At 40.5% G+C, this 23929-nt stretch overlaps 2 protein-coding genes across 2 annotated transcripts; both read right to left on the bottom strand.

The window, feature by feature from the left end:
• Positions 1–222: 222 nt before the first annotated feature.
• Positions 223–15872, bottom strand: LOC131076816 (UDP-glycosyltransferase 73C5-like). The gene is made up of 3 exons (XM_058014147.2): positions 15459–15872; positions 853–1170; positions 223–765 (listed from the first exon to the last, which is right to left on the bottom strand). The coding sequence occupies exons 1-3, from the start codon at positions 15870–15872 to the stop codon at positions 223–225; spliced, it is 1275 nt and encodes a 424-aa protein (XP_057870130.2).
• Positions 15873–21720: 5848 nt separating this feature from the next.
• Positions 21721–23648, bottom strand: LOC131076798 (probable UDP-glucosyl transferase 73B6). Its single transcript, XM_058014129.2, has one exon. It carries the CDS (start codon positions 23528–23530, stop codon positions 22007–22009), a length of 1524 nt encoding a protein of 507 aa, XP_057870112.2. The 5' UTR covers positions 23531–23648; the 3' UTR covers positions 21721–22006.
• Between the last annotated feature and the right edge of the window lie 281 nt (positions 23649–23929).

The following is a 23929-nucleotide window of genomic DNA, read 5'->3' as shown; positions in this document are numbered from 1 at the left end:
GCCATATATTGACCCATAAGCAGACGAGACTGCCCAAAATCTTGAACTATATTTTCATTTCCCAACTCAAAATATAAATAAGTAACCTATGATTGCTGCCCTACAAATTTGTACTGAAACTAAAGTATCGTCTAGCTTAAATAGTAATATTTGATTTAGTAGAATGCTTCCTTCCTTCACAATACAGTGCATGCTTTCTTCTTTGCTGGCTTACCCTTTTCTTCATTTGGGCGACGACTGAGGAGTGAGCACCCAGTTGTCATGCCGTTCTTTCACATATTCCACCCAGTTGTCATGTCGTTCTTTCACATATTCTCTAAAAGTTTGCAGGTTTGCATGAGAAGAACCATTTTTCTCAACAGCTAATTTTGCCTTTATTCTCAGTTCCTGAGCTCTGGTTCTCATCATCTTCCCTCCTTCTTCCGCCAAAACCTTTATAACCGCTCTCTTCACAACATACTCATCCCCCACACCGTCCATGTGGGAGCATATTTGTTCTGCAATACCCAAATGCTCTACCAGAAGCTTATTGTTGAAAGGCTTCTCTGCAAACATGGGCCAGGTGATCATGGGGACGCCCAGGCTGATGCTCTCCAGAGTTGAGTTCCATCCATAGTGGCTTAGAAACGAACCGGTGGAAGGATGGGACAGGATCAGGAGCTGTGGTGCCCATCCCCATATGACCAGCTCTCTGTCTTTAGTCCGCTCTTCAAACCACTCTGGGAGCTCTATCTCCGGAATGCGCTTGATAGCCCATATGAAGGCCTGCTAGCTCGCCTCTAGCCCATTCGCCAGAGCCTCTGTTTGTTGTTTGTTCAGAGACTACTGGCTTCCAAAACACACAAAAACTACCGAATTAGGGCTGCGTTTATCCAGCCACTGCAAGCACTCCGCCTCACTTATATCCGCGCTCTTTCCTCTGCTGTCATGGGTGGCCCGTTCGACTCCCTCTGCATCGAAAAGCTTCTTGGGAAGAATAGGACCAATGCTCCAAACAGGCCTCTTCGTTAAGCTCTTAATGTGCTCGATCCCCAGCGAGTCCAGCGCATAAAATGTGTTGAAAATCACCCCGCTTCCTTCCATGCTGCGATTGATCTCGTCCGTGATGAAACTCTGCATGGGGTTCCCGTACGAGTCCCGCATAGTGAATGCCAGCTCGGATTTCCGTAGCTTCAAATCGAATGGAAGATTGGGTGTGAAAAATCTATTACAATTACTGATTATTATCCTCCTATCTTTGATAAATAATTTGAGCAACAAATATTGGAAAATAAGACAACTGCAATTTTACAAACTCATAAAAATGTGCAACGCAATGAACACAATATTTTTGGACAGTTGTCCCTGGAAAAACCCGAAGTGAAAACCAGTACTGTAGATGAGAAATATATATTAACTATAGCAAATCAAGAGATACAAATACTGCTTGCTTGTTACTGGTAGAGTTTCAACGACCTCCCAATTTCTCCTGCTGTGATTCCACCCCGCTACTATCCCAACGCTATCACTGCGCCCTTGCTAACACTTCAAGACTACTTGCTAACACTGCAAGTTCTTCACACAATTCATTCATTTATTGTTTTCCAACTGCCCCCTGACCCCCTTATATACTACTCTCGTTGGAAAACCAACGGCCGAGATTAATTCTCAATCAACGGCTGAGATTAAAAACAACTAAACAACCCTAACCAAATTGTTTGCTAGAAGTTTCTAAAAAGAGTCAAATAATTAATAAAAATTGTTTGAACTCTAACTACATTTGTTAGCAAACAATTATTTACTAATTATTTAGCAAATGGACAAACAACTGTCCAAGCTAACAAACTAACAAACTAACACTCCCTCTTAGCAAGGAAGTTGTTTTGCATGACACCCAACTTCTCTGTAAAGAAGATGAATTTCGCCTTCCCCAATGCCTTTGTTAGAATGTCTGCTACTTGCTGATCTATAGGTATAAACTGTAGCTAAACATCTCCATGTTGTACACAATCTCTGATGAAGTGATACCTAATGTCTATATGTTTCGACCTATCATGAAACACCAGATTCTCAGTCAACTTAATGCAACTCTGATTGTCGCAGTGTATCACTGTAGTCTCCACCTTCTGACCAAACAAGGCCACTAGCAACTTCTGAAGCCAGATAGCTTCACATGTCGCCATGCTAGCTGCTATGTATTCTGACTCTGCAGAACTCAGAGCCACAGACTTCTGCTTCCTACTGAACCAAGAGACAACTCCTGATCCCAGACTGAAACAACACCCTGAAGTGCTCCTCTTGTCTATTGTACTGCCTGCCCAATCTGCGTCAGTATAGCCCATCAACTTGATTCCTTCACCTCGAGCATATCTAATCCCATACTTGCTTGTACCTCGCAAATAACGCAACACATGCTTTGTCGCTGTCCAATGCAATCCCTTTGGCTCAACCATGAACTAGCTAAGAGAGTTAATTACAAATGCTATATCTGGCCTAGTATTGACCAAATACATGAGAGAACCAATCAACTGCTTGTATAAGGTGGGATCTACATCCTTCTCTCTGGATGTGTCTACCTTCCTCCAATTTGTGATCATAGGTGTAGACATGGCTTTGCAATCTTCCATCTTGAACCTCTTCAAGATTTCGATGCAATATTTCCCTTGCCCAAGGAAAATATCTCCATCTGTCTGCCATACCTCCATGCCTAGAAAGTAGTGCATAAGTCCCAAATCTTTCATCTCGAACTCCGCTGCAAGGTCCCTCTTGCACTCCTCTATAAGTCCTAGTGAACCAGTTAGAAACAAGTCATCCACATATAGGACAAGAATGAGAATCTCACCCCCAACCACCAAGTAGTAGAGGTTAGCATCCACCTCACTCTTCACAAAGCCCATTTCCTGCAAGTAACTATCAATGCGCTCATACCATGCTCTGGGAGCCTGCTTGAGTCCGTACAAAGCTTTCTTTAATCTACACATGTGGGTCTCTTTACTATGTGCTACAAAGCCCTCTAGTTGTTCTATGTATACCTCCTCTTTCAACTTGCCATTTAGGAATGATGTCTTGACATCCATTTGATGGATTTGTCATGCCATCTGTGCTGAAACTGATATTACAGCTCATATAGAAGTATACCTGGCCACTGGAGCAAATGTCTCTTCATAGTCTATCCCCTCCTTCTGAGAGAACCCCTTTGCCATGAACCTTGCCTTGTATTTCTCGATGCTACCATCTGCACCGTGCTTGATCTTATAGATCCAACATGATCCAACCACAGTCCTATCTGTTGGTCTAGGCACTACCTCCAAAACATCATTCTGCATAATTGAAGTATACTCCTCAACCATAGCATCTTGCCACACTTGATGTTGTGTAGCCTCCTGATAGCTAGAAGGTTCACTATCTACCAACTGACTAACTAATGCAACATAATCATCAAACTTGGCTGGTTGTTTCCGTTGTCTACTACTCCTTGTAGGAGTACCCACTAAATCCTGAGTATTTCTTTGTGTCTGTTGAACCTTATGGTTGTTGCTGCCAATTGTAGAAGATGAAATATCAACCTCCATGTCTTCTTGATGCATCTCTTCTTGCACCTGGGTATGTGCACCAAGTTGTGGTACCAAAAGGGGGTCTTAAGATGCCACTTTTTTCTGAAATCAACAAAGTTTGAACTTCAACGACAAATTGAAGATAGTTAGACTCCAAATTTGAAGATGCAACAAGAACAAGAGTCAGAGTTCTTCGAGTCTACTTTCTAAACTACTAATTGTTTTTTAAAATGGTGGAGATTAAGGGCTTCAAAAAGGGGGGCCACAAAAAGTGGTCCTGATTTTATGCAAAAAACATAACATAGTGTCTGTTGTGGCCCCCCTAAAATGTTAACTTTTTTTTGAATTTTTAAAATCGCTTAAGTGAGAAATTAGCTAACACCTTGTAGTTTATGCCATATTTTTCAGCTAATTTTTTAATGAGTATATGATTTTTTACTAATTTTTTAAGTGGACACATCCTGAAAAATAGAAATTTGAGTGTGCTCCCCTCTAAAATCATTGATAACTAATCAAAAATGAAAACTTTTTAAAAAAAAATTGTGTAGAATGGAGTCTAATTTCTAAAAATGTAAGTTTCTTCAAAATCCGATGAACATGTAAAAAACTATACCCAAAATAGTGCATGTTGGTTTTTGACCAAAAATGAACACACTAACAAAAGAAATTATAGATGAAAGCCTTAACGAAATCAAAATGTGAAAAGAATTACATGCTTGGATAGCTAAGAGAGAGATCGAGGTTTCTATGGTATTTTTTTTCAGTTTTATTGAAACACATGCGAACCTGATGGAGAGCATGGCCAAAAATATGTGAAATTTTCTAATCCTCTGTTAAAAACACGTCTCAGGCCTGAAATGGTCGTCCAACCCTTTGGGTTGGATGCCCAAGTACAATCCAACCCAAAGGGTTGGTAGTTCCCAATGCAGACCATTTGGTGAGCGCCAAATGTCTTGCATTGTCCAATTTGAAGGTTTTGTGATGCAAATATATACATGAAATATAATATTTAAGTATAAGTCACTTTAAGTTATATTTCATGTATATATTGGTAGGATGTTTGAGAGTGGTTTCAACTCTATAGGAGTTATAATGTAGATTCTTGTTTCTAGAGGATCATATTGACTTTCATACTTAGTAAAATTTCAATAATCAACATTCTCCTATTAGCACTCTTTAGATCTGTATCACACTATCTTTATCTTCGCTAAACTCTACACCTATCTCTCTCCCTCTCGTGTCTCTCTCACTTCTTTCTTCCCTCTCTAGGTATATCCTACCCTCTCTACCTTTCATCCCTTCCTTGTACCCTAATTTATATCCTTGACTCCCTTCCTCTCTCTTCTCTCTCACTCTCTTATTATTTCTCTCCCCTCCCACTTGTTTCTCTTGTTCACTACCGATCCCTTCTATCCTCTCTCTCCCATATGTAGGGCTCTCCTTCCCTCCCTATTCACCTCGCTACCTCTCCCTCCCTATATTATTACCCACCTCTCTCTCCCGCTCTAGGTTTCTCACTTATCTAATTGTCCACCCTCTAGTTATCTCCCACCCTCTCCACCTTTCTCCCCCTTTCCCTTGCCCCTATCTATTTATGAACACTCTCCCTCTCTTCTCTCTCTACAAACCTAGATCCATCTCCTCATTCTCTAGGTATCTCGCTCCCTCCATTTCTACCTCTCCATCCATCCCCTCTTACTCATCTCTTTTTTCTTCTATCTCTTCTCTTCTCTCTCCCTTCCCTCTCTAGATCTCTCCCTTCCTTTCTTCCCCTCTCCATTTATATATCCTTCCCCCACTCTCTCATTATCTCTCTATCTCTCTTATTCTCTCTCTTCATTGTCTAGTTCATTAACTCCCCAACCCACCCTCTCTCCCCTCTCTAGGTTTCTCCCTCCCTTCCTCTCCACCTATCCACCTTTGCATATAGGTGTCATTACCCACCTCTCTTTATCCCCCTCTATCTATCTCACTCCTCTCTTGAAATCTAGGTCTCTTGCCTATCTATATGTCCCTTCTATAGTTCTTTCTCTCCCTCTTTATCTCTCTTTCCCTCCTCCTTAACATACGACCCACAACAACACCAAGTGGTGTCCTAAGGGGTCGTAAGACACCATATGACCCCTGACAACACCTAAGGAGTCATATGGTGCCCTAAGGGAACACCATATGATACCTTAGGACACAATACAACCCATAATGACACCATATGATGTCCTCAGGGGTCATATGGTGTCCTAAATGGTCATAGGACACCATATGACCCCTTAGGATACAATATGACCCCTAATGACACCTAAGGGGTCATATGTTGTCCTAAGGGGTCATATGACACCATATGACCCCTTAGGACATAATATGACCCTTAACGACATCTAAGGGTTCATATGGTGTCCTAAGGGGTCATAGGACACCATATGACCTCTTCGGACACCATACAACCCATAACAATACCATATGGTGTCCTAAGGTGTCATAGGACACCACATGACCCCTTAGGACACCATATGACCCATAACAACACCATATGGTGTCCTAAGGGGTCACAGGACACCAGATGAACCCTGCGGACACCATATGACCCATATTGACACTATATGGTGTGCTAAGGGGTCATATGGTGTACTAAGGAGTCATAGGACACCATATGACCCTTTAGAACACAATATGACCCCTAACAACACCTAAGGGATCATATGGTGTCCTAAGTGGTCATAGGATACCATATGACCCCTTAGGACACAATATGAACCCTAACAACATGTAAGGGCTTATATGGTGTCCTAAGGGGTCATAGAACACTATATGACCCCTTAGGACACCATATAACCCAGAATGACACTATATGGTATCCTAAGGGGTCACGTGGTGTCCTAAGGGATCATAGGACACCATATGACGCCTTAGGACACCATACAACCCATAACGACACCATATGGTGTCTTAAGGGGTCATAGGATACCATATGACCAATTATTACATAATATGATCCTTAATGACACCTAAGGGGTCATATGGTGTCCTATGGGGTCATAGGGCACCATATGACCCCTTAGGACACAATACGATGCATAAAAACACCATATTGTGTCGTAAGGGGTCATATGGTGTCCTAAGGGGTCATAGGATACAATATGACTCCTTAGGACACAATATGACCCCTAACAACCCCTTAGGGGGTTATATGACACCACATGACCCCTTATCACACTATACGACCTATAATGACACCATATGGTGTCCTAAGGGGTCATATAGTGTCCTAATGGGTCATATAACACCATATGACCCCTTAGCACACCATAAGACCCATAATGACACCATATGGTGTCCTAAGGGGTAATAGGACACCATATGACCCTTTAGGACACCATACGACCCATAACAATACCATATGAGGGCTCATATGGTGTCCTACACCATATGACCCCTTAGGACATCATATGACCCATAAAGACACCATATTTTATCCTAAGGGGTCATATGGTGCCCTAAGGGGTCATCGGACACCATATGACCCCTCAGGACACCATACGACTCATAACGGAACCATATTGTATCCTAAGGGGTCATATGGTGTCCTAAAGGGTCATAGGACACAATATGACCTTTAACGACCCCTTAGGGGGTCATAGGACACCATATGACCCCTTAAAACACTATATAGGCCATAACAACACAATATGGTGTCCTAAGCGGTCATACAACACCATATGACCCCTTAGCACACCATACGACCCATAAAGGACACCATATGGTATCCTTCATCTGACACCATATGACTCCTTAGGACACCATATGACCCATAAAGACACCATATGGTGTCCTTTGGGATCATATGGTGTCCTAAGGGGTCATAGGACACCCTATGACCCCTTAGGACACAATATGATCCCTAACAATACCTAAGGGGTCATATGGTGTCCTAGGGGTTCATGGCGACCTTGCGAATTGAGAGAGACAATAAGAGAGTAAGGAATATACATGAGAGAGTCATATGGTGTTTTATGACCCCTTAGAACACCATATGACCCCTAACTACACCGTATGGTGTCCAAAGGGGTCATATGGTTTCCTAAGGGGTCATATGATGTCCTAGGGGGTCATATGGTGTTCTATGACCCTTTAGGACACCACATGACCCCACATGACACCATATGACCCCTAATGACACCATATGGTGTCCTAAGGGGTCATATGGTGTCGTTAAAGGTTATATGGTGTCCCATGGGGTCATATGGTGTTCTATAACCCCTTAGGGCACCATATGACCCCTAACAACACCAAATGGGGGCCTAAGGGGTCAAATGGTGTCCTATAGGGTCATATGGTGTTCTATGACCCCTTAAGACACCATATGACCCCTAACATCAGCATATGGTGTCCTAAGGGGTCACATGGTGTTTTAAGGGATCATAGCACACCATATGACCCCTAACATCATCATATGGTGTCGTTAGGGGCATATGGTGTCCTAAGGGGTCACATGGTATTCTATGACCCATTAGGACACCATATGACCCCTAACAACACCATATGGTGTCGTTAAGTGTCATATGGTGTCCTAAGGGATCATAAGGTGTCCTAAGGGGTTATATGATGTTTTGTGACCCCTTAGGACACTATCTGACCCCTTAGGATGCCATATGACCTCTGAGAACATTATATGGTGTCCTAAGGGGTCATATGGTGTTGTTAGGGGTCATATGGTGTCCTAAGGGGTCATATGGTTTTCTATGACCCCTTAGGACACCATATGAACCCTAACGACACCATATGGTGTCTTAAGGGGTTATTTGACATCATTAGGGGTCATATAGTGTCCTAAGGAGTCATATGGTGTTCTATGACCCCTTAGGACACCATATGACCCCTTATGACACAATATGGTGTCGTGAGGGGTCATATGGTGTCGTATGGGGTCATATGGTGTCCTAAGGGCTCATATGGCATCCCAAGGGGTCATAGAACACCATATGACCCCTTAGGACACCATATGTTGTCATTAGGGGTCATATGGTCTCCCAAGGGGTCATAGAACACCATATGACCTCTTAGGACACTATATGGTGGTGTTAGGAATTGTATGGTGTATGGGGTCATATGGTGTCCTAAGGGGTCATAGAATACCATATGACCCCTTCTGACACCATATGACCCCTTAGGAAATCATATGACCCCTTAAGACACCATATGGTGATGTTAGGGGTTATATGGTGTCCTAAGGGGTCATAGAATACCATATGACCCCTTAGGACACCATATGACATATCCTAAGGGTTCATATGGTGTCTTAAGGGGTCATAGAACACCATATGACCCCTAAGGACACAATATGACCCCTTAGGACACCATATGGTATTTTTAGGGGTCATATGGTGTCCTAAGGGGTCATAGAACATCATATGACCCCTTAGGACATAATATAACCCCTAATGACACCATATGACTCCTAACGACACCATATACCCCTCAGGACACCATATGGTGGTCTTAGGGGTCATATGGTGTCCTAAGGGGTCATAGAACACCATATAATCCTTTATGACACCATATGACACTTAGGACATCATATGACCCCTAACGACACCATATAATGTCATATGGTGTCCTAAGGGGTCATATGGCATCCTAATGGGTCATAGAATACCATATGGCTGCTTAGGACACCATATGACCCCTAACGACACCATATGACCCCTAACGACACCATATGGTGTCTTAAGAGGTCATATTTTGTCCTGAGGGGTCATATGGTGTTCTGTGACCCCCTCAGACACCATATGACCCCTTTTAACATCTTAGTACATGACATGACCACTTGTGACACCATATGACCCCTCAAGGCACAATATGGTGTCATTAGGGGTCATATGGTGTCCTAAGGGGTCATATGGTGTGGTTAGGGATCATATGGTGTCTTAAGGGGTCATATGATATTCTATGACCCATTTGGGCACCATATGACCCCTTAGGACATCATATGACCCCAAACGACACCATGTGACCCCTTAGGCACCATATGACCCCTAATGACACGTCATATGATGTCCATAGGGGTCATACCATACCAAATGATCCCTTAGAACACCATATGGTGTCGTTAGGGCTCATATGGTGTTCTAAGAGATCATATGGTATCGTAAGGGGTCATAGAACACCATATGACCCCTTAGGACACCATATGACTTGTAATGACACCATATGTTGTCCTAAGAGGTCATATGGTTTCCCAAGATATATAGTAATGGTTTCCTAAAGGGTTATATGGCCCACCATGCTCTTGCACATACCCAGATGGGTTATACAGAGATATAAGATACCTAGAGGGGGAGAGAGGCGTGAGAGACCTAGATAGGGTGAGAGAGAGAGAGAGGGTTGAGATAGATGGAGGGGGGTAGAGAGAGGCTGGTAATGAGATATGGATGGAGATGTAGAGAGGTGGAGAGGGAATGAGGGAGAAACCTAGAGAGGGTTAGAGAGGGTGTGATGGAAAGTTGATGATGTAGACGATAAAGAGAGAATAAGAATTAGTAGGGAAGGGAGAGAGAGATGGGATAAGGAGGGAGAGGGAGATAGAGAGGGAGAGGGGAAGAAAATAATAGAGATGCCTATAAATGGGAGGGAGGGATAAGAGGAGAGATGAAATAATAAAGAGAGAGAAGAGTATGAGGGGATTGAGGGAGAGGTAGATTGGAGGGACTACAAGACCTAGAGAAGGAGATGATGCAGAGGTGGGGGGAAAGCAAGAACTGGATGAGAGAGTTCAAAAATAAATAGGGGTAAATGGGGAGGGAGATATAGGGGAAGAGAGAGGGAGAGAACTATATTGGGAAAGAGAGATGAGAGACCTAGATGACAAGAGAGAGGAATGGGATAGATAGAGGGGGGGAGAGAGAGGTGAGTAATGAGACATGATGCAAAGGTAGATAGGTGGAGAAGAAGGAAGTGGTAAACCTAGAGAGGTGAGAGAGAGTTGAGGACCTAGAATGTAGAGAGAGAGAATAAAAGAGGAAGAGAGAATTAAAAAGTGGGGGAGTGAGATATATATGGGGGTATGTATGGATGGGGAGGTAGAGAGGGAGAGGGGAAGAAATGAAGCGAGAGACCTAGAGAAGGGAGGGAGGGAGAATAGAAAAGATAGAATAACAAAGAGAGGAGTAAGAGGGGATGGATAGAGAGGTAGACATGGAGAGAGTGAGATACCTATGGAAAGAGGAGATAAAGAAGTTAGGGGAGGAAGAGAAAAGGAGGGAGTTCATAAAGGGTTAGGGTTAAGGAGGAGGGAGAGAGAGGTAGAGAGGAACATAGAGAACTATAGAGGGGGCATATAGATAGGTGAGAGACCTAGATGGCCAGAGAGGAGTGAGATAGATAGAGGGGGATAAAGAGAGGTGGGTAACACGACCTATATGCAGAGGTAGATAGGTGGAGAGGAAGGGAGGGAGAAACATACAGAGGGGAGATAGGGTGGGATTGAGAGGTAATGACCTAGACAATGAAGATAGAGAATAAGAGAGGAAGAGAGAAGACGAGAGAGTGGGAGAGGGAGATAGAGAGGGAGAGAGGAAGAAAGGAAGGTAGAGACCTGGAGAGGGGAGGGAGGGATAATAGAAGAGATAGAAGAACAAAGAGATGAGTAAGAGGAGATGGATAGAGAGGTAGACATGGAGGGACTGTGAGACCTAGAGAATGAGGAGATAGAAAGGTTTGGAGAGAGAGAGATAAGAGAGGGAGAGAGTTCATAAATAGATAGAGGTAAGGAGAAGGGAGAGAAAGGTGGAGAGGGGGGGAGAGAACTAGAGGGTGGACAATTAGATAAGTGAGAAACCTAGAGGGGGAGAGAAAGGTGGGTAATAATATAGGGAGGGAGAGACAGTGAGGTGAATAGTGAGGGAGGGACAACCCTAGATATGGGGAGAGAGAGGATAAAAGGGATAGGTAGTGACCAAGAGAAAGGAGTGGGAGGGGAGAGAAACAATAAGGGAGTGAGAGAGAAGAGAGAGGGAGAGAGTCAAGGATAAAGAAGCGAGAGAGACAAGAGAGGGAGAGAGATAGGCCTAGAGTTTGGGAAAGATAAAGGGAGTGAGATACATAGCTAAAGAATGCTAATGGGATCATGCTGATTACTGAAATTTGACATGTCGATTATTGAAACTTGACCAAGTCTGAAATTTTATATGATCCTCTAAAAACTAGAATCTACATTATAATTCCTCTAGAGCTATACTTAAATTTTATATTTCATGTATATATTCTCCTTCGGGGGTGGATTTAACATGTGTCAAGATTGAAAAATCCAAACACTCACAAAACCTTCACATTGGATAATGTAGAACATTTAGTGCGCGCCAAATTTAGCACTCGCCAAATGCAAAAAATTGACTTTTCACATTTGGCGAGCACCAAATTTGGCGTGCGCCAAATGTGAAAATTCAAATTTTGCATTTGGCGAGCGCCAAATTTGGCGCATGCCAAATGTGAAAATTCAAAATTTTCCATTTGGCGAGCGCCAAATAGGGCGAGTGCCATATTTGGCACTTGCCAAATGGTTTGCTTGGGAGAATACCAACCCTTTGGGTTGGATTTTCCTTGGACATCCAACTCGTAGGTTTGGATGACCTTTTCATGCCAATGACGCATTTTTATGAAAAAGTAAGAAGTGGCACCTTATTGGTACCACAACTTGGTGCACTTACCCACCTGTTGCTCCATACTCTAAGAACTCTCACCTCCTGAGCCTATGCTTGTACTAGTAACTATACTAGAGCTTTGCTGACCTTGATTCGATTGAGTGATCCTTGGAGCTTGTGTTGGCTGCTCACTCTGATCATCTGCTGGCAAATCTCTAGACCTTCTAAATGCCTTGTCCTCCATGAATTTGACATCACGTCGAACAATAATCCGCCTGGTCCTTGGAATGAATATCCAATATGCCTTTGAGGTTTCACTGTACCCCACAAAGTACCCTCTTTCTGCAGTCTGATTTAAATTGGCACGTGTATCCTTTGGAATGTGACAATATGCCAAACTCCCAAAGATCCTGAAGTGACTAACATCTGGCTTCTTCCTAGTGAATTCTTCCTCTGGTGTCATCTTCCCTAGCACCTTATGTGGAACGTTGTTCTGTATGTATACTGTCGTACTACATGCTTCTGCCCATAAGTAACATGGCAAGTCCTGATCATGTAGCATAGCCCTTGTTGCCTCCGATATGGACCGATTCTTCCTCTCAGCAACCCCATTCTATTGCGGGTTGTAAGGAACAATCCACTCTTTCTTGATTCCTTCCTTGGTATAGAACTCTTGGAATTCATTCCCTTTGTACTCGCCTCCATTGTCTGACTGAAGAACCTTTATCTTCCTTCCTGTCGAGTTCTCCACAAGAGCCTTGAACTCTTGGAAGTGACTGAAAACCTCATCCTTGGTCTTCAAGAAGTATATCCAGGCCTTCTTGGAGAAATCATCAATAAAAGTACTAAAGTGCTTGTACCCTCTGAGAGATTTCATCGACATTGGTCCACATACATCTGAATGTACTAGATCAAGAACACCCTTAGATCTAGTGTCACTCCTTGGAAAAGTTGCTTTCACAAACTTCCCCAACACACATCCCTTACATACATCATCATGCTCCGTGATCACCTCTGGAACACCTGTCATAGTCTCATGAAGCAATTTAAGTGCTCCATGATGTATATGGCCCATCCTCCTATGCCATAGCTCTCCAAGATCTCTAGGATTACTGCTGCTCATGAGTGCCTTAGGAGTATCAAAATGCAACCTATAAAGTCGACCACTCCTAACTCCAATAGCTATGGGTGATTTCCAATCCTTATGCTTAATCAATACATGTGCCCCTCTAAAGAGTACATTGTACCCTTTGTCCTAAAGGACAGATACAAAAATCAAATTCATCCCTAAGCCTGGAGCATGCAACACATCATGAAGAGGAATCATCTTACCATTCTCCCTCTGAAACTGAACAGTCCCTTTCCCAATTGAGTTGAGTTTGGACATGTTTCCCATAGAGATCTGGATTCTGGTGCTCTCCTCCTTATAACTGGAGAAGTATTCTCTAATTCCTGTCATATGAAATGACGCCCCACTATCTATGTACCAAACACTCTGTGAGGTTGAGCTAACCATACACGCTATGAGTGCAACTCATCTTCCATTCTATTTGAGAGCTCATCTGCACTTGCTGAAGCTGCAACTTGCTTCTTGCCTTTCTTGTCATTCTTCTTCCTTTCTGGGCAATTGCTGACATAGTGGCCAAACTCGTGACAACCATAACACTTGATCTTCAACAAGTCTTTCTTCTTCTTCTCACCTTGTGGATTTGATCCTTTGCTGGACCCCTTCTTTGCTTTTCCTTTACCCGCTAGGGCAACGTTCTCCTGTTTTGCCTCACTTTTCTGACTCTTATTGTTGGCTCCATTGACAAGGCTTAGTCTAAGCTCCTCCTGAGTGAAGTCACTCCAAAATCGATTCCAACTTGGTAAGGTGTCTCGTCCATTAACAACTTGAACAAAGACATCCCATTGCTTAGAAAACCCATTTAGGGCTATCCGTACTAGCTCATCATCACTTGGTTTATCTCCAACAGCCGCTAACTCATCCTTGACAAGTCCGAGTCTGGTGAGGTAACTTGTCACATCTTCTCCCTTATTCATTCAGGTATTCCTCAGTTTTTCTTTGAGAATCAGCTTCCGATTAGTGGTAGCATTCTGGTACAGATTCAGAATGGCATCCCACATCTTCTTTGCAGTATCTAACTCTGCAATATGTGGAGCTATATGGTCCTTGACACCATCAAGGATTAGCCTCCTCGCTTTGGCATCATCCTTCTTATATGCTGCAAGAAGTGTTGCATCTGTAGGTATAGTCACAACAGTGGTAACATATTCCTTGACACCATTCTCTTCTAGCAATAAAGAAATTTTGGCTTTCCAGACACCAAAATTTGAGGCTCCATCTAATCTGTCCCAATCTCTTGAGGCCATCTCAAGGGATAAAAGAAATAATAATTCTAAAGAAGTCAATCTAGATTTTATAACCCTTCAATTTCTTTCCTTGCCTATGGTAAACCTTTTCTACCCTCAACTTAGCTCTGATACCATGTGAAAAATCTATTACAATTATTGATTATTATCCTCCTATCTTTGATAGATTATTTGAGCAACAAATATTGGAAAATTACACAACTGCAATTTCACAAACTCATAAAAATGCGCAACGCAATGAACACAATATTTTCAGACAATTGTCCTTGGAAAAACCCCGAAGGGAAAACCAGTACTGCAGATGAGGAATATATATTAACTACAGCAAATCAAGAGATACAAATACTGCTTGCTTGTTACTGGCAGAGCTTCGATGACCTCCCAATTTCTCCTGCTGAGATTCCACCTCGCTACTATCTCAACGCTATCACTACGCCCTTGCTAACACTGCAAGTTCTTCACACAATTCATTCATTCATTGTTTTCCAAATGCCTCCTGACCCTCTTATATACTACTCTCGTTGGAAAACCAACGGCCGAGATTAATTCTCAATCAACGGCTGAGATTAAAAACAACTAAACAACCCTAACCAAATTGGTTGTTAGAAGTTTCTAAAAAGAGTCAAATAATTAATAAAAATTGTTTGAACTCTAACTACATTTGTTAGCAAACAACTATTTACTAATTATTTAGCAAATGGACAAACAGCTGTCCAAGCTAACAAACTAACAAACTAACATTGGGGACCTGGAAATACTTCTCGTCTGCTCCCACATTCTTCTGCGGCGTGTTCTTCACGAAGGAATGCATAACAGACATTGCAAATGCTCCCTATGTGTGGAAAACCACGGTGGAAAGCCCGAATTTGGCGCTGGATTTGTGGACCCATGAAGTGAACATGTCGCTTATTATGCAAACTGGGGTAGATGGGGAATTGTGGATCTGATCCTCTGCATTTTTCATCTCCTGCTCCTCCCATTGCTCAAATTGTCCAGCCAGCTTGTAGGATGACTTCATGAGGATTCCGATCATATGCAGGGGAACAGTTTCGGAGCTTTCGATTCCTGGTGGTAGGCCTTCGATGGGAGGCATAGGAAGCGACACCAGGCGTATGTCTATGCCGGGATTCGAACTTTTGATCACATGATCAACTTGAAGTTGCAGACGTTCAATGTTCCCCGGTGTGGATGTGTAAGAAACAATGAGGCCGTGGGAGGCGAGAAGCTTTGTGAGCTCCAGAAAAGGAATTAGATGCCCCTGTCCGACGTAGGGAGTGACTACGGCCAGATGAGGCTTGCTACTCTTCTCATAACCATTCATCTTGTTCCACATTCTGAAATCCTTCTCAAACACACCCAGATCATTTCATGCATACCTTCCGTGGCAGCTGTTTCTTGCACTCACATGCATTGTATAGCATAGATGAATTCACCTCAGCGACAGAAAATGTCTGTCAGACCAAGAATCCACAACGGCCAAAGTATGAAGCTGGAAGAATACAGAATCATATACGTTAAATTGGACGATTCGCTGAGTTTATTTGTCATCATGTAACAGATTTGACATCATAAGTACGAGACAACGTAGACATTGACATGGTGGATGGAACAAGTTTTAATTTTAATTTTAATGTTTATTTGGTTAAAAATAGTCGAGGGGAGAGGGTCAGTAGTTGTACAGGTTTTGTGCTTATAATATTCAGTTTTCTAGATTTCTATGACTTCTTATTCAATGAAATGATAAGCATTCTTACCTTTTTAATTTTTTCATTCTGTGTCAAGAAACAATTGTCGTTCATTAAAATGACATGTACTTGTTTCTAATGTCCTTGATAACATCATATTCTAATTTATTTTATATTCACCTCGATTCACATGCAGAGTTCCAAGAAACTTTCAATAGATAGTTCAAGTTTGCATAAACCATTCAGATTTATTGGATTCAGCTAATAAGTTCTTCCGTATGTCAAGAATCATAGATTGTATTTTTGCATGGCACGAGTGATGTTTGGATTCAACTAATAAATTCTTTCACATGTGGACAATCACTAATTGTATTTTTGCATAACACGTTAATCAAGCCATGATAGATGGTATGTGGAACTAACAAGGTGAAAGTGTGGAAACCTACTATGTACAAAGCATGTGGAAATATAATGATGTATCTAAAATATATGAATGGTTGATTTAATGGCAAAGTTCACGTTATAGTTATGTAAGTGATGTTGAGTTCAAATCTTCTTCAATACCAAAAAAAATATATGACCTTCTAGAAGGGGATTGTATGAGTTTTTAGATGAAAAGAGTGGTGGTTGGTATTTTCACAAAACCTAATAACTTTCTGGCGTAGATGCAAGTTGCCAAACTTCTCAACTGCCTATACGAAAGGAAAACTCACTTTGACCATACACTAAACAATATATGAAGCCTAGAGAATGTTAGTCAACTTTGAGTGTTTAACACTTTTAAGTTTAGAAGTGTAAGCTGGCCAGCCTTAAACCACACACACTAAGCAACATATTAAATCTAGAGAATGTTAGTCAACTCTGAGTGTTTAACACTTTTAAGTCTAGAAGTGTATTTTTAGTGTGACTGCACACCTTAAGCAACATATTAAGCCTAGAAAATATCAGTTAACTCTAAGTGTTTAACACTTTTAAGACTACAAATATAAACTTAATATGTGTGATTTAAATTGTTTTGTATAAACTTAATATAATATATGTGATTTAAGCAATTCACACCTTGATCGACACTTTCATCAAGTTAAGAACTCCATCCCACATACCCACGTAACCGTAAAACATCTATTATATGTTTGCTGCGGTTCGCAATGTGGACAAAGTAAATAATGGATTATCATCATGCATCGGTCATCTAATACAAGTTGGAAACTGCACTAAAGGCATCGATTATAAGATTATTAACCTGTTCTCTCAGACTTATCAAACAAAGGAGAAATAAACTTTTGATGATCTCATGCGACTTGATAACTCGTTTTTTATCACTGATTTTAAGATTTTATTGTAAAACATCGAGTATGAAATCATTGGCACAAATTAAAGTGGCGAAAGAAATGGTTATTATTTGAAATATGGAAAAAGGGGATCATAATTGACGTGCATGCGAAATCGAAAAGCATATATATGACGTGATGCAAAAGGGAAAGCATAATCTCGAAGATTTGTCAATTCAGGCACCCAAATATTGCAAAATAGGCACAAAATGGAAAGATAAAATTCACCGAACTCTATTAGCTCATGCTTGCACTAAAATGGAACAGGGTATGTATGTTGGTCAAAGGATAATAGAATGTCAGATGCAAATGCCCTAGCAGATAACATGTAAACTATGAGATATAGACTAGCGCATACTGTGGTTTACACAATATTATCTATTGTGCATTTCAAATTGCTATATAGGGGAGAGGATCCAAATTTAGTACTTCTCAAAATCTTATTTGGAAATTTCAATTCACCCCTAACATTTTATATCATCTTATTTGGCAAGTCCCTTACTTATAACTAAGGTTTCAGGGTCACATCGTCAAATATGATGCTACATCAGCGTGCTTTTTGCCAAGGTATCCAAAAAGCCCTCCCAAAAAAGTGAGATTTATACTTGTGCACTAAGTCATGTTTTATTGGTGCATCGATGTGGCATCACATGATTTGTTGCTCTTTAGATCTAAGGAACACATTTCATTCAATTATGAGTAGTCATCATCAACAATAACGACTTTAAAGTCACAACTATTGGTGCAATATTGTCAAAAATATTGGGCATTAAATGAACAAGTGCTATAACAACTATTGGAACATGCTCAACTATTGGGTCCTCTCCCCTAGAAAGATCTCTTTGAAAGGTGTGTTGCATGATTTGTTTAAACCACATAGCCCTCCTATAGACTCTTCTACATGCCTTTGACAATTATATACTTATATTGCAAAGAATCCTCTTTTAGAGGAAGTTTAATCGTGCTAGAAAGGCTTTTGATGACATGAGAGATTAGAGACTTTTTGTCATGATTATGATAATTGGAGCATATAGAACAACAGGTTTCTTAAAGAGGCATTGACATTTCACATGTGAAGAGATAAAACATATAAAAAACTTAATAACATACTAGAAAGAATAACATGTATAAAGATATTAGAGACCTTGAGATTAGGAGAAGCAAATTGCTTGTCAATGAACAAACCTAAACAACAAACCACCATTATATTCAATTCCTTGCAAATAATAGAACATTAAAATATAATAGAGCAATCTTAATATGTGTTCTTGGAGTCTCATTGGGAGAATTGAATTTCAAGGGGAGGTGTTGTAAAATACACATTGAATGCGTATCTATGTATATGAGAAGAAGAAAATTAGTTCATGGTTAAAAATGTTGATTGGGGCCTTGTAATTAATGGTGACAATAAAGGAGATGCAAGACACTTTGTGGGAGATTGGTATTCACACTAGGGGTTTTTCATCTGCTAAGAGCTTAGAATCAATTAGAATTGGTTGTAATACATAAGAAAGTCAAGTATGACTCCAATCATTAGGTAAGGAACTCTCAAATTACAAAATAAAAAATCCTCCTTAAGATAAGTCTAGATCAAGGATGAAAAGTGTGTTTGGAAAGAATAAAAAATTGCACATATATCAAGCCTTGAGTTTTCAATGTCACATTATCAATATATGTTGGTTCCTATTACATGTCTTATATTGGTTAGTCTATTTGTGCTACAACACTATTATACACATTGCAATACATGGGACAAGTTGCTTATCTCTCTAGACATTGTACCATCAATCATAACTATGAATTTGGTCTTTTACAAGTTTATTAGTACCAGAACATATAAGATGAATTCTACTAGGTATTGCAATACTTGCATCAATGATTGTAAGTCAAGCAATAATTAAAGGAATATTTAATTTTATCATTAAGAAGTCTATAGTATTAGATTTCTTTTTTGGATGGTGATATGATTACAAAGGTAAATGGAGCAAACATAGATGGAAAAGTACCTCAACATAACCCATATCTTGAAAGATGTAAGGTGCTAGTTATATTTTTGTAAAAGTGACTTTGTACTTGAGAGTTTTTGAAATTGTGTAGTTATAAAAGGATAATAAAGAAAGCATTTGGTTGGTATGTCCTAAATGTGTTTTTGAATTATTATTGTTGATCTCTCATATGTTAAATTGACATTCCCTTTGTGTAATTATGAAAATTGTTGGTTATTTGTTCAAATAATCTATGCAAATGATGAAAACACAATCATATCTTGGTATCTTGGTGTAAATATGCCAAGTCTACTTATTTCTTTGTACATGTTGAAATTCATTATCCTTCTTTCATCATTGATGCATATCAAACAAGTTTTGTAATAAAACCTCCTTGTATTTTGTTATCAGTTGTTAAATATTGAATGGTATTCAATGTCTACCATTGGGGTTTCTATTATTCATCTTCCTTTAGTATTTGATTTTCTCAATTTTGTAATTTTAGGTAAAAGGTGTAACACAAAACCATGAAAAACCTAATCATATGAGGGAGATTCCCCTCTCAAGTGCAAAGGAGAGTTGTTACCCCAGTAACAACGTATCCAATTGCATGAAATTTTTCACTGCTCGTTGGGTGAGTCACATTGAAATTTGTAGTGAAAAATCAACTTACCAACACTACTTATTGGTTGAATGAGGTGGACTTAGGAAATTGACTACTGCTCCCAAATGAGGAGGGCGAGTATCACTAGAGACAAGAAGCAAATCAGGGTGAATTATCAACACATCATGACTTCGAGAACTCACACACAATATTATGTTTAGGTAGTTATGTTAAGTTGATATGCATCTTATGTCGTAAGTGTGGTAGTACCTTACATTGTATCATAGTCATTGATATGTCATTTGTTTCATTCTATCTCATTTAGTTGATATATTTTCGTTTTGAAGTTGGACATCAAATCCTTCTCTTGCATTTTTTCTTGTCAATGTTTCACTGGTGTGATAAGTCCGTCCTTGCAAAAAGGCTTGGTCATTACACACACACATATATAAGGAAATTATGTTGATACACACATATATATTTATAATCGTTATAAATTATATGTTTAATTAAATATTTTAAAAAGAATGAAATTTTTAAAGCTCATCAATCAATTTCAAACCCCACTTAGTGGAGATGGATGCATTAAATGCATTAATGAAAGCAATTCTATGAAGTTATACTAGAGCTAAAACTCTAACAAATTGCATTTGGCATGATGATAATTGAGAAGTGGGAATAGAAGATCACAAAAATATAGAATTTTTGAGGAGGTTTTCCGAAGGCTCCATAGCTATAATGAAAAACAAGAAGAAAATGAGAGGAGGTAGTAACAAGAAGAGAGGAGAAAAGAACTTTTTAAACTTGGTGAGGTTTGTCGAAGGAATATTAGTATGTTGTTGTTTTAAACTTGGTGAGGTTTGTCAAAGGAATATTACTATGTTGTTGTTTTAAACTTGTGGATTTCTATTGTTTAGGGTATAAGCATGCAAAAACAAGGATTCTTGATAATATCATTACTTTCAAAATTATCAAGAGGATTGTGAATATCTCTATTTATTGCATACTAATGTATGTCAATATTTGGAATTAGTTTGTGTTTAATGGAGCTTGTTATAGATGATGAAATTTTAAGACCATATTAGGTCTATGAAACCAAACTTGGAGGTCTATGAGTATCCTTTTATGGTATACATGAAAATTATATGTAACAATTTTTTTCTAGTGACATTTAAACTATGGATTTTGTTGCATGGTTTATATACATGTGCATATATACATCTCAACCATTATAGACATACTATTACCACATATTGGTACTACTATTATTTTATGTCAATATATATTCAAATGTAGAGTAGGGATTATTTTCATTTCCATTTCCCATCTCAGAATATATGATAAGATTTCTTAAGATAAAAATACAATAACTTCATAGGTTTAAATTGCTACCCTGCAAGTTGTATGGAAAATAAATTATTGTCCAGTTTTAATATCTAAATATTTTTAACCTTTCTCAATGTAGCGATTAGACTATCTTCTATAAATATCTTCTTACGAATCACCATGAATGAATGTTATCTTCATATCCATCTGCTCAACCTCAAAATCATATGTTATAACAAGAGACTAGAAATTGAATAAATGTCAACATTTTTATTAAGGAGACAATCTTAACATAATATTTCTGTAGTTCCATATTACTATAAGACATCTGTAGACCCAGAAGCCACTTGTAGACCCATAAAAGAATCCATTTCTATTTCCATTTCCAGACTCAAAATATAAGACAAAATTTCTCAAAATAGAAATACTGTAATTTAAGTATTGTCTAATTTTAATAATAATATTTGAATGGGTAGAATGCTTCCTTCCCTCACAGTATAGTGCCTGGTTTCTTCTTTTCTGGTTTACCCTTTTCTTCATTTGGGCGACAACTGAGCAGTGAGCACCCAGTTGTCATGCCGTTCTTGCACATATTCTCTAAAAGCCTGCAGGTTTGCATGAGAAAAGCCATCTTTCTCAACCGCCATTTTTGCCTTTTTTCTCAGTTCCTGAGCTCTGCTTCTCATCATCTCCCCTTCTTCTTCCGCCAGAACCTTTATAACCGCTCTCTTCACAACATACTCGTCCCCCACGCCGTCCATGTGAGAGCATATCTGTTCTGCAATACCCAAATGCTCTACCAGAAGCTTATTGTTGAAAGGCTGCTCTGCATACATGGGCCAGGTAATCATGGGGACACCCAGGCTGATGCTCTCCAGCGTTGAGTTCCATCCACAGTGGCTTAGAAACGCACCGGTGGAAGGATGGGACAGGATCAGGAGCTGCGGCGCCCAGCCCCATATGATCAGCCCTCTGTCTTTAATCCTTTCTTCAAACCCCTCTGGGAGCTGTATCTCTGGGACGCGCTTGATAGCCCATATGAAGGCCTGCTGGCTTGCCTCTAGCCCCTTCGCCAGAGCCTCTGTCTGTTGTTTGTTCAGAGACGACTGGCTTCCAAAACACACAAAAACTACTGAATTAGGGCTGCGCTTATCCAACCACTGCAAGCACTCCGCCTCACTTATATCCGCGCTCTTTCCTCTGCTGTCATGGGTGGCCCGTTCGACTCCCTCTGCATCGAAAAGCTTCTTGGGAAGTATAGGACCAATGCTCCAAACAGGCTTCTTCGTTAAGCTCTTAATGTGCTCGATCCCCAGCGAGTCCAGCGCATAAAATGTGTTGAAAATCACCCCGCTTCCTTCCATGCTGAGATTGATCTCGTCCGTGACGAAACTCTGCATGGGATTCGCGTCCGAGTCCCGCATGATGAATGGCAGCTCGGATTTACGTAGCTTGAAATCGAGTGGAAGGTTAGGGACCTGGAAATACTCGTCGTCTCCTTGCACATTCTTCTGTGGCGTGTTCTTCATGAAGGAATGCATAACAGACATTGCAAATGCTCCCGACGTGTGGAAAACTACGGTGGGGAGACCGAATTTGGCGCCAGATTTGTGGACCCATGAAGTGAACATGTCGCTTATTATGCAAACGGGGGGAGACGGGGAATTGTGAATCTGATCCTCTGCATTTTTCATCTCCTGCTCCAACCATTGCTCAAATTGTCCAGCCAGCTTGTAGGATGACTTCATGAGGATTCCGATCATATGCAGGGGAACAGTTTCGGAGCTTTCGATTCCTGGTGGTAGGTCTTCGACGGGAGGCATGGGAAGCGACACCAGGCGTATGTCTACGCCGGGATTCGAACTCTTGACCACATGATCTACTTGAGGTTGTAGACGTGCAACGTTCCCCGGTGTTGATATGTAAGAAACAATGAGGCCGTGGGAGGCGAGAAGTTTTGTGAGCTCCAGAAAAGGAATTAGATGCCCCTGTCCGACGTAGGGAATGACTACCACATGAGGCTTGCTACTCTTCTCACAACCATTCATCTTGTTCCACATTCTGAAATCCTTCTCGAACACACCCAGATCATTTCATGCATACCTTCCGTGGCAGCTGTTTCTTGCACTCACATGCATTGTATGGCAAAGATGAATTCACCTCAGCCACAGAAAAAGTCTGTCAGACCAAGAATTCACAACGGCCAAAGTATGACGCTGGAAGAATACAGAAACGTATACGATGTGGAATGACCAAACTGTACGATCCGCAGAGTTTTTTTGTCATCATGTAATAGATTTGACATCATAATGGAATCTTATAAGTACGAGGCAACGTAGACACTGACACGACTGTATGGTCGCTGGAACTAACTTTTCACGAGGCTAAAAATAGTCTAATGGATTTTTGTGCCTTCTTATTCAATGAGATGGTAAGCATTCTCACTTCCTCAAATTTCT

Source organism: Cryptomeria japonica, chromosome 11 (assembly GCF_030272615.1).
Source record: "Cryptomeria japonica chromosome 11, Sugi_1.0, whole genome shotgun sequence".
Taxonomy (NCBI): Eukaryota; Viridiplantae; Streptophyta; class Pinopsida; order Cupressales; family Cupressaceae; genus Cryptomeria; species Cryptomeria japonica.
Note: the sequence above shows the minus strand (reverse complement) of the source record. Positions and strands in the feature narration are given on the sequence as shown.

Coding starts and splice junctions, on each gene's coding strand:
- LOC131076816 (XM_058014147.2), bottom strand. CDS start 15,872: ATGTGGAACAAGATGAATGGTTATGAGAAGAGTAGCAAGCCTCATCTG. Junction 1,171..15,458: donor ACAATTCCCCATCTACCCCA/GTTTGCATAATA, acceptor TTCGATTTGAAG/CTACGGAAATCCGAGCTGGC. Junction 766..852: donor ATAAACGCAGCCCTAATTCG/GTAGTTTTTGTG, acceptor GCGAGCTAGCAG/GCCTTCATATGGGCTATCAA.
- LOC131076798 (XM_058014129.2), bottom strand. CDS start 23,530: ATGTGGAACAAGATGAATGGTTGTGAGAAGAGTAGCAAGCCTCATGTG.